We start from the raw sequence: 11,295 nt of genomic DNA on the forward strand, positions 1-11,295 counted from the left end.
ACCTCCACCGAAGAATCGAAATCAAGCAAGCTATCTCCCCAATGCCTTTGAACCTTTTCAATTCACGTTGCTCGCTCCTCCCTTCGTTCACGCCCTTCTCTTTTTATTTTTTTTTCTTTTCTTTTTCCAGATTCTTTTTACCCTAATTATCATATAATAAATTTTAAAAGATGGTAAAAGTAACCCACTATTTATTTTTAAGTTACCTCCTTTAACCCCCAACTAACTCAATTATACACATTACCCCACTAATTTCATAATAATAATGATGAATAGTCCAAAACACCCCCTAAGAAAATTTAGCGGAAGTCTGACCAAGTCGGGGTTACGCAGCTTGTGACGGTCCGTCGTATCTACGACGGTCCGTGCTGCAAGTCCGTCGTGAAGTTCAGAGAGTCGATTCCGGTACCCAGGCTCCAAAAATTGAAGTGTTTTGGTACGAAGACCCTGTGACGGTCCTTCGTATCCATGACGGTCAGTCCTGCAGGTCCGTCCTGAAGTTCAGAGAATTAACTCCAGTACCCCGATTCCCAGAGTTGAAGTGTTTTGGAACGAAGGCCCTCGACGGTCCGTCGTTCTTATGACGGTTCGTCCTACTTGTCGTCGAGGGTAATGAGAAGAGTAGCAGAAGAAATTACAAAAGTATGGGACGACGGAATCCATCATGGGCCGTCGTGACCATGACGGTCCGTCGCGTGGTCCGTCGACCCAGTCAGTTTTTATCAACATAATTTTACTGCTCGAACCTACTAAACAGGTTGTTACATATTTGGATATCTTCTAGAGAATTTCTAAATTCATATTATCTATTGATCACTTATGACACGTGAAAAAAGTATCATTACAATAAGTTTTTATTAATTTATAAATATCTACAACCAGAAATTAATTTTATTGTCATTTAAATAACATTAACATTATAAACAATAAATATGTATAAGTAGAAGTGAGGTGGTAAGACATGCTTTATCAATGATAATAAAGTAATGTTAATTTAATAGGTAAATCAGATACATGTTAAACTCTATAAGAATTTTAATTTTTTTAAAATAAGATATGTTGCACATCAAGCTATCTGACATGAGTTTCATTTTCTTATTCAATATTCTCTTACTACTTTGTCTTTCAACACTTATACATCAATTTCAATTGACAATTATTCCATACCCTTTTCATTTTGATTTGACTATGTTATTTTTAATTGGCATAAAAATTGAGAAAATAAACTCTTTTAAATCATTTTTTGATAAATTAATGATATGTGAAATGTTTCAAAATATTTTTATTCTTGTGATTTTATGCATAATATAAGAAAAGACTTAGCTAAGAGCAGCCAAAAATAAAGAAAATACATTATATGTTTTAAACTGACCTAAAAAGGTAAGACAAAGAAATTAAAATGAAGGAAGTACTAAATATAAGTCCATCCCATTCTATAATAAAAATATTTGAAGGTAAAAATTGAAATCATAAATATAACAAACATAATCATAGATATGAAAATCAAAACACTATAATAAACAATTAAGTCACCGAATTTTAAATAAAGTTAAAAATATCTATTCATTGGATCCAGATTGCGCTTCATTGAAATTGGATGAACTGTTGTCATCAACTCTTAAAAGAGAAAGGGACATTCCAGTAGTTTGATACGGAAATTCCGTATCATACTCCATAAGTTGGCTCGCTACTCTTTCAAATTCTTCATCTGCAGCTTCCAAAAGCTCAATAACCTTTTTAAGGTCAGAAAAGTTGAGTTGTTCATATGGAAGTTCTTTCCTTAATCCTTGAAGAGCTTTTCCATGTTTTTTCTGTTGTTCGAGTGAATTCTCCAACATGTTTAGTTCATTGTTTATCTCATCAACATTGACATTTTGATGAGATAAACTAGTGGAGTTAGGAGCATCAAAGCCGGGTTGATTTTCTCCAAGAAACTTACCCACAATTAACTCAGCGGAAGGATGTCCACATGAATATACTTTGTTGCTAGATGAAAAAATCACAACAGCAACATAAGCACCACATAAAGTACATAGCTCACTTGCCTTTTTAAATAGGCCAATGCGTCGTTTTGAGAATGTTACTTGTCTTTTTTTTGAATTTTGTATCCTTGCAATTACAATTCTTTTGCGACCAATAAATATTTTCATGGCTAAATTTCTTGATTGAAAATATCGGAAAATGTGACGTTTGGTTTTTGTTCTAACCACCTATTTATAGCGAGAAAATCATCATATTTTTTGATAAAAATGAACTCAAATAACAAAAATGTAAAAATATTTATGATGATTTTCTTATAAGGTAGGATTTTAACAAAAATTATTATATTTATTAAATTTCTTTTTAAGTTGATTTGTATCATTGTCAATCTCTAACAATATTTATTATAAATTACATATTTTCCTAATTAGATTGATGTTATTGACCTATTTATGAAGTTGTGATTATCTTATTCTTTTGTGACAAATATATTAGTAAATTAATATATAAATTGATTAAATTTTATTTGGTAAATTTTTTGTCATTGTATTTATTGATTTTATAAATTTTCTCTTGTGCAATCATGTATATATCCTAATATAGTCATGCTTAATAAAAGACCTTCCATTTTTAGCTTTGACAATATTACTCATATTCATGTACAAAATAATTTAAGCTCTTTAATTTATAATTTAAAGTTATTTGTGCAGGTTCTAGAGCATTTGTAGACTTGTAAAATATACTCGTAGCTTATGAAAAATGAAATAATATTGTAACAGTAAGGAAGCCGAAATAATTTTTAATATTTATAAAATATAAAGATTTTATAAATTTTCTCTTTAGTTTTACAAATCCTTAATTAAGCTTTGGGTTTAATAAGAGAGTTCAAGAAGAACGAAATTAGAGAAAAGGAAGAACGATTAAGATCTCTTACAAATTGAGGAGTGATGAATGCTAAATTACACCTAATTCAATACTAGACGTAGCGGTCGTTATCCAGTATAAAACCCATTGAAGATTAGATGTCCAACCCAGAGGATACGGTACAAATTAGAATGCATCTATGAAGTTATAAGTGCAATCTAGTCGGAGGTAGGAGTAAAAATTGTAAAAAATATTGAAGTGAAAATTGAAGGGTTTGACAACGACTGTCAGATGTAAGGAATTGGTTTGTGGATGAGAATTCATTTTAACTCAAGTGTCCAAGAAAACCATGTAGCCATCATGGGTATTAACGGTTCATACTTTTTAGATGATCATGTAAGTTAAGCTGGTAGATCCACTAAGTTAAGTAGTTCTATGCGTCATCAAAGTATAAGACACTTCTTGCAGCATGGGCAAGACGATGTATCACCAATAAGGCTCATAGTGGTGGTTGTCGGTTAGAGAATATCCCACAAAAATTATATTACTTACATGTAATTAAATTTGAGTTTGTTCTTGTATTTTCTTTAACAAACTAAATGTTGTCATTGCTTTATATTAAGTGAAGTTATTCATGAGTTGAGTAGGGCCAAGGTAAGTGTTACTTCTTTCTTTATTCAAGCTTAAGTTGTGGTTAGCATACCAAATCGCATACTCGTACTTTCAATGTAATGATTCAAGTTTATCTTAATCGTATCATAATGGAGACATAGGTAACAAGGATCAATATCATCAAGCGCCTCGTTGATCCAGCTGAGCACTCGTAGTAAGTGGGGAGTCTCCTTGCATTTTGGCGGACACATTTACTTGTTTTTTCAGTCTTTATTTTATAGGATGTTATGGGGTCTGTCCCAACATCCATCTTAATATAGTAGAGGCTTCATAGATAGTCAGACAGTTTAATTTTGAGTCTCTTTTTTTTTTTTTTTGCAGAAATTTTGCTATGAGTCATACTTGCCATTTTGGACAAGTTATTTATTTCATGTTATTTTATGAGAATGTTTTCTTATATTTATTTAACTGTTACACTGATTAAAGTAAGTCAGGCCAAGGGTTTGCACAAGGACAGGAATGGTTAGTGAGTGTCGGCCACATCTGGGTATAGGCTGGGGGCGTGACAGTAGGTAAGTTAGAGTGTAGATGCAATAGCTTTCTATCTAAATATTACAAGTCTAGCAATTTCTCATGCAACTCAACAATAATAACAATAAAAACAACCCTGAACCTTTATTTATCTACTCTCTCAAGATATATAGGTAGAATCGAGTTTATAATTCATTCTTTTGAGTTGAACCCACATTAATCCAAAAACTACAATAATTGATATAAATCCTTGGTTAGAAAACCTCTTTGTAAAGCAAGACCAGAACTCTAAGTTAGACTTGCATTTATAACAACTATTTATAGATTGATATACAACTATCGATTAAACCCACTCCAATTGTAACACCCTGTACCCGAAAACAGACCATAATGCAGATTTTTAAGAACTTCCAGGTAAGACCCACGGTCGACACCCACGAACCGTATGGTGACACACGGCCTGTGCCACTTGTTCATTATCAACATTTGCAACCCCCTAGAATTCAGTCCTAGAATTCCGTCTAAGGGTTGACCAACGGCCGAACCCACATACCTTAGGTTAGACCATGTATCGTGATCTGCATCCGGATCATACCCATAGAAACCAGTGTCCAGTCAGGACTGACGATTGACAAGCACAGACCATCAGTTAATGGATAGTCATTCGATAACCTCGAAATAGGTTATGCCGGGGGTGTTTTGGTCTCTTCCTTAAGTGCTGGACTATTAACCTACGTCGTTAAACCCTAAACTATGTGTTTTTTTGTTAGTTTTAGCCTACAAACATAATAAGAATTTATCAAAGTAAGATCATTTACAGACACTCAGAAACTTAGAAACTATAGAGGAGAAAGAGGCGACCAAACCCTTCCGAAGAATGCAACAAGGTTTCATTAGTTCAAGATCCAAAATAAAAATATTTCTCCATAAATTTTTTCACTAGGTATATGGTATTACACTAGAGGATTCCTTTCACTCATTAGGCCGCTATATTTCAGTCAAAATCTTGATTCCATTAATGATTATCAACACATAGGGTTTCTTGAACGTTAAAAATGTTGGGTTTTACCTATTAGAATGATCCAAATTGTATTATCATGAATTCAGTATCAGTTTGTCCCATTTTCATTCATAAACTCAGAACCCTCGTTATGTAGTTCTTCTAGTTCTTGAATTACACATGTTATTCTATTACATAAGAACATGCCTCAGTTTTCGAATGAATTATTATCAATATTATAAATGTTGCATTCCCAGTTTGCATGTCATGTTTGAGTTATCTAGTGTTACAACATTTAAGCCATAACATGTTAATTGCTTAATCATATGGGAATCTCAATACCGAGTGGACTAGGTTAAGTCACCCCCAATTTACAAAACTACGTGCATGAAGAGTTAAGTGGTACATAGTATACCGAGTAAAAGGTCTTGGAATCCTCTTTCCAACCCATTGAGTTGTATATGTTTTGAGTTTGAATGAGGGACATATGCTCCTTTTAAGTTATTATGACCATTTAAGAAAGTTACCCAAGCTAGTGAGGGGTATTTTGGACTTTTAAGTCCCTTTGTGCGCATCATCTTATTCATCATATCAGCATGCCTATATATCTAAGGTCGGGTATATTTGGTCTTCTCTATAGGTTGTATACATCGGACTTCACATTTAAGTCATTTGGTTTTAAGTAGTTTATTAGTAAGCTCCCTTACAGTTCATTCATATTCTATTTGATTTAGCATGTTATCAATATAGTTCAATATTCAGTTTCTTCATATTAATAACTTGGTCATTGCTTTAAGTTTAGTCATGTACAATACTTTTAGTATCCTATTTATGTTCAAATCATGTTATTGCTTAGATGCTTTGATTCAGTAATGTGATTGTTCAGTATCAATCTATCCTTCATGCTCGGTACCTTTTAAGTGCTAACACATGTTCTGCGGTACATCTTCTCGTGATGTAGGTGCTTGTCCTCAGCATTCAGATCACACATAGATCGATTACCGATCATTAGTTCAACAACATTAATCATGAGTCGTATTTCTATGAGGACTAGTGACATGACTATCTTTGTGGAGAATCAAAAAAATAATATTTTCATACAATATCTTAATTGAATTATATGTAATGATCAATAAATTAAGTTGAATTCTATATCTACACATACCAAAACTTGTTTTAAACTTTAGTCTCAGTTTTTCTAGTTCTAGCTAGGGCAAGTCCAAGTATTTCTAGTCAGTTTAGAGGCTTATTTATGACATAGCTAGTTCCATCTTTAGTCGTTTTGTTTGAGTTTTCTTTTGTATTCAACGTCTCAATTATCTATATTCTCGTTTTAGCGTATAGGTAATCTCTATTATTTCAATTTTCTCATGATTTAGCTTCTGCACATTATTCATTGTTTCAGTTTATCTCAAGTATGCTTATGATTATGCAAAAAGGGTTGTCTTGGGGTTTGCAACTACAATTTCAAAAAATTCAAACACAAGTACTAAACGAAATCACAATTAAACAACAAATAAACCATCAACAAGCAAGATCCAATAGATAATCTAACCCCTATTCACAAAATCACACCCTTAGAATTGGGGTTTTATCTAGACATATACAAGAGATAGAAATTTATACCAAAATGAGTTTTCATTCAAATGGGTATGTAGGTTTAAGAATCCATGGGTCTGATCCCAAATTTGGGAGATGAAACCCTTTGAATCTTCAAGTACTTCAAAACCCTCTTCTAACTTATAACTCAAAAAATAAAAGCTTAAAATTATTGTTCAATACTAAGGAATTCGATCCTAAGCTAAAAAAAAAATGAGTATTTATATTATTAAAACATTGTGGTGCAAATGATCACTCAACACAATTAGTCGGAACCGCCAATCAATTCAGCGATTTTGCTAGCCTATAATATCTTCATAATTTTGATCATTGAGAGACATAGTACTACTAGTGGAACGACTCGGCAACACGCCCAAGACACCATTTCTCTGCCGATGTGATCCTTCCCTTCTTGGCTCAGCTCAAAAAAGGGGGTGTTACACCATGCTAAATAAAAGACCATCTACTATTATCTTTCAGAATAGAAAAATATTTATTGTTTAATTTATATTATTCTACAAAATTTTTATGGAACTTCAATTCAGTATTTTATGTTATTTGGATATCTTCTAGAGCATTTCTAAATTCATAAAATCTATTGATCAGTTATGACACGTGAAAAATGTTTCATAACAATAATTTTTTTATAAATTTATAAATATCTACAACCAGAAATTATTTTTATTTTCATTTAAATAACATTAAAAATTATAAACTATAAATATGTATAAGTAGAAGCGAGGTGGTAAGACATGCTTTATCGATGATTATAAAGTACTGTTAATTTTATAGGTATAAGTAGATGCATGCTATACTCTATAAGAATTTTAATTTTTTTAAAATAAGATATGTTGCACTTTAAGCTATCTGACATGAGTTTCATTTTCTTATTCAATATTCTCTTACTACTTTGTTTTTCAACACTTATACATCAATTTCAATTGACAATTATTCCATACCCTTTTCATTTTGATTTGAGTATATTATTTTGAATTGGCATGAAAATTGAGAAAATAAACTAACTTTAAATCTTGTTTTGATAAATTAATGATATGTGAAATGTAACAAAATGCTTTTTATTCTTGTGATTTTATGCATGACATATGGAAAGCATTAGCTAAGAGCAGTCAAAAATAAAGAAAATACATTATATTTTTTAAATTGACCTAAAAAAGGTAAGACAAAGAAATTAAAATGAAGTACTAAATACAAGTCCATCCCATTCAATAACAAACATATTTGAAGGTACAAATTAAATTCATAAATATAACAAACATAATCATAGATATGAAAATGAAAACTCTATAATACACAATTAAGTCACTGAATTTAAATAAAGTTAAATATATCTATTCATTGGATCCAGATGGCGCTTCATTGAAATTGGACGAACTGTTGCCATCAACTCTTAAAGGTGAAAGGCACATTCCAATAGTTTGATACGGAAATACCGTATCATACTCCATAAGTTGGCTTGCTACTCTTTCAACTTCTTCATCTGTAGCTTCCAAGAGCTCAATCAACTTTTTAAGGTCAGAAAAGTTGAGTTTTTCATATGGAAGTTCTTTCCTTAATCCTTTGAGAGCTTTTCCATGTTTTTTTTGTTGTTCGAGTGAATTCTCCAACATGTTTAGTTCATTGTTGATCTCATCAACATTTACATTTTGATGAGATAAACTAGTGGAATTAGGAGCATCAAAATCGGGTTGATTTTCTCCAAGAAACTTATCCACAATTAACTCAGCGGAAGGATGTCCACATGAATATACTTTGTTGCTAGATGAAAAAATCACAACAGCAACATAAGCACCACATAAAGTACATAGCTCACTTGCCTTTTTAAATAGGCCAATACGTCGTTTTGAGAATGTTACTTGTCTATTTTTTGAATTTTGTATCCTTGCAATTACAATTCTTTTGCGACCAATAAATATTTTCATGGCTAAATTTCTGGATTGAAAATATAGGAAAATGTGATGTTTGGTTTTTGTTCTAACCACCTATTTATAGCGAGAAAATCATCATATTATTTGATAAAAATGAACTCAAATAACAAAAATGTAAAAATATTTATGATGATTTTCTTATAAGTTAGGATTTTAACAAAAATCATTATATTTATTAAATTTCTTTTTAAGTTGATTTGTATCATTGTCAATCTCTAACAGTATTAATTACAAATTACATATTTTCCTAATTAGATTGATGTTATTGAACTATTTATGAAGTTGTCATTATCTCATTCTTTTGTGACATGTATATTAGTAAATTAATATATCAATTGATTAAATTTTATTTGGTAAATTTTTTGTTATTGTATTTATAGATTTTATTAATTTTCTCTTGTTCAATCATGTATATATCCTAATATAGTCATGCTTAATAAAAGACCTTCCATTTTTAGCTTTGACAATATTACTCATATTCATGTAAAAAATAATTTAAGCGCTTCAATTTAAAATTTAAAGTTATTTCTGCAACTTCTAGAGCATTTGTAGACTCGTAAAATATACTCGTAGTTTATGAAAAATGAAATAATATTGTAAAAGTAAGGAAGCCAAAATCATAACGCAATTGAAAATATATAAACTGATATTTAATATTCTCCTACACTTTATATTTCATTATAACATTTTTAACACGATAGAATGAAATTTGTGTCATGTCTATCGATTCACCAAATATTTGAATATGATACGATGCATTATGAAATTGTAACATCCTGCCATAGAAATAGTTAAATTTAGAAATCGCTAAATTTGAAATAGCGAATTTATCAAGTTATTTTTAAGGTGTGACTTTTTGGGTCAACTTCAACCAATAATAACTTTCAGTACATGAAGAGTTAAGTGGTACATAGTATACCGAGTAAAAGGTCTTGGAATCATCTTTCCAACGCTATTGAGTTGTGTATGTTTTGAGTTTTAATGAGGGACATATGCTCCTTTTAAGTTATTATGACCATTTAAGAAAGTTACCCAAGCTAGTGAGGGGTATTTTGGACTTTTCCTTACCCAATCATATTATAACGAATTTAGAAATATTTTTTGGTCATATCTGACATGGGTAAGTTTTACAATCCTTAATTAAGCTTTGGGTTTAATAAGAGAGTTAAAAAAGAATAAAATTAGAGAAAAGGAAGAACGATTAACATCTCTTACAAATTGAGGAGTGATGAACGCTAAATTACACCTAGTTTAATACTAGACGTAGCAATCGTTATCTAGTATAAAACCCATTGATGTTTTGTTGTCCAACCCAGAGGAAACGGTACAAATTAGAATACATCTATGAAGTTATAAATGTAATCTAGTCGGTGGTATGAGTAATAATTGTAAAAAATATGAAGTGAATTGAAGCGTTTGACAACGACTGTCAGATGGGAGGAATTGGTTTGTGGATGAGAAATCATTTTAACTCAAGTGTCCAAGCAAACCATGTAGCCATCATGGGTATTAACGGTTCAGACTTTATAGATGATCATGTAAGTTAAGCTAGTAGATCCACTAAGTTAAGTAGTTTTATGCGTCATCAAAGTATAAGACACTTCTTGTAGCATGGGCAAGACGATGTATCACCAATAAGGCTCATAGTGATGGTTGTCGGTTAGAAAATCTCCTACAAAAATTATATTTATTACATATAATTAAATTTGAGTTTGTTGTTTTATTTTTTTTAACAAACTAAATGTTTTCATTGCTTTATATTAAGTGAAGTTATTCATGAGTTGAGTAGGGCCAAGGTAAGTGCTACTTCTTTCTTTATTCAAGCTTAAGTTGTGGTTAGCATACCAAATCGCATACTCGTACTTTCAATGTAATGATGCAAGTTTACCTACATCGTATCATGATGGAGACACAGGTAACAAGGATCAATATCATGAAGCGCCTCGTTGATCCAACTGAGCACTCGTAGTAAGTGGTGAGTCTCCTTGCATTTTGGCGGACACATTTACTTGTTTTTTCAGTCTTTATTTTATAGGATATTATGGGGTCTGTCCCAACATCCATCTTAATATTGTAGAGGCTTCATAGATAGTCAGACAGTTTATTTATGAGTCTCTTTTTTTTTTTTTTGTAGAAGTTTTGCTATGAGACATACATGCCATTTTGGACAACTTATTTATTTCATGTTATTTTATGAGAATGTTTTCTTATATTGATTTAACTGTTCCACTGATTTAAGTAAGTCAGGCCAAGGGTTGGCACAAGGACAGGAATGGTTAGTGAGTGCCGGCCACATCCCGGGTGTAGGCTGGGGGCGTGACAGTAGGTAAGTTAGAGTGTAGATGCAATAGCTTTCTATCTCAAGACTATTACAAGTCAAGCAATTTCTCGCGCAACTCAACAATGTTATCAATATAAACAACCCTGAACCTTTATTTATCTACTCTATTAAGCTATATAGGTAGAATCGAGTTTAGCATTCATTCTTTTGAGTTGAACCCACATTAATCCAAAAATTACAATAATTGATATAAATCCTTGGTTAAAAAACCTCTTTCTATTGAAAGCCCAGAACTCTAAGTTAGACTTGCATTTATAACAACTATTTATAGATTGATATACTACTATCAATTAAACCCACTCCAACTGTAACACCCCGTACCCGAAAAAAGACCATAATGCAGATTTTTCAGAAGTTGCAGGTAAGACCCACGGTCAACACCCACGAACCGTATGGTGACACACGGCCTGTGCTACTTGTTC

At 31.7% G+C, this 11,295-nt stretch overlaps 2 protein-coding genes across 2 annotated transcripts; both read right to left on the reverse strand.

Moving 5' to 3' along the window:
* Positions 1-1,559: 1,559 nt before the first annotated feature.
* On the reverse strand, positions 1,560-2,150 carry LOC107024878 (agamous-like MADS-box protein AGL61). Its single transcript, XM_015225813.1, has one exon. The coding sequence runs from the start codon at positions 2,148-2,150 to the stop codon at positions 1,560-1,562; it is 591 nt and encodes a 196-aa protein (XP_015081299.1).
* Positions 2,151-7,935: 5,785 nt separating this feature from the next.
* LOC107024879 (agamous-like MADS-box protein AGL61) lies at positions 7,936-8,526 on the reverse strand. Its single transcript, XM_015225814.1, has one exon. It carries the CDS (start codon positions 8,524-8,526, stop codon positions 7,936-7,938), a length of 591 nt encoding a protein of 196 aa, XP_015081300.1.
* Positions 8,527-11,295: the final 2,769 nt, after the last annotated feature.

The sequence above is a fragment of the Solanum pennellii genome, chromosome 7 (genome assembly GCF_001406875.1).
Source record: "Solanum pennellii chromosome 7, SPENNV200".
NCBI classification, from domain to species: Eukaryota; Viridiplantae; Streptophyta; class Magnoliopsida; order Solanales; family Solanaceae; genus Solanum; species Solanum pennellii.

Excerpts from the sequence above, each read along its gene's own strand:
- LOC107024878 (XM_015225813.1), bottom strand. The coding sequence starts at position 2,150 with ATGAAAATATTTATTGGTCGCAAAAGAATTGTAATTGCAAGGATACAA.
- LOC107024879 (XM_015225814.1), bottom strand. The coding sequence starts at position 8,526 with ATGAAAATATTTATTGGTCGCAAAAGAATTGTAATTGCAAGGATACAA.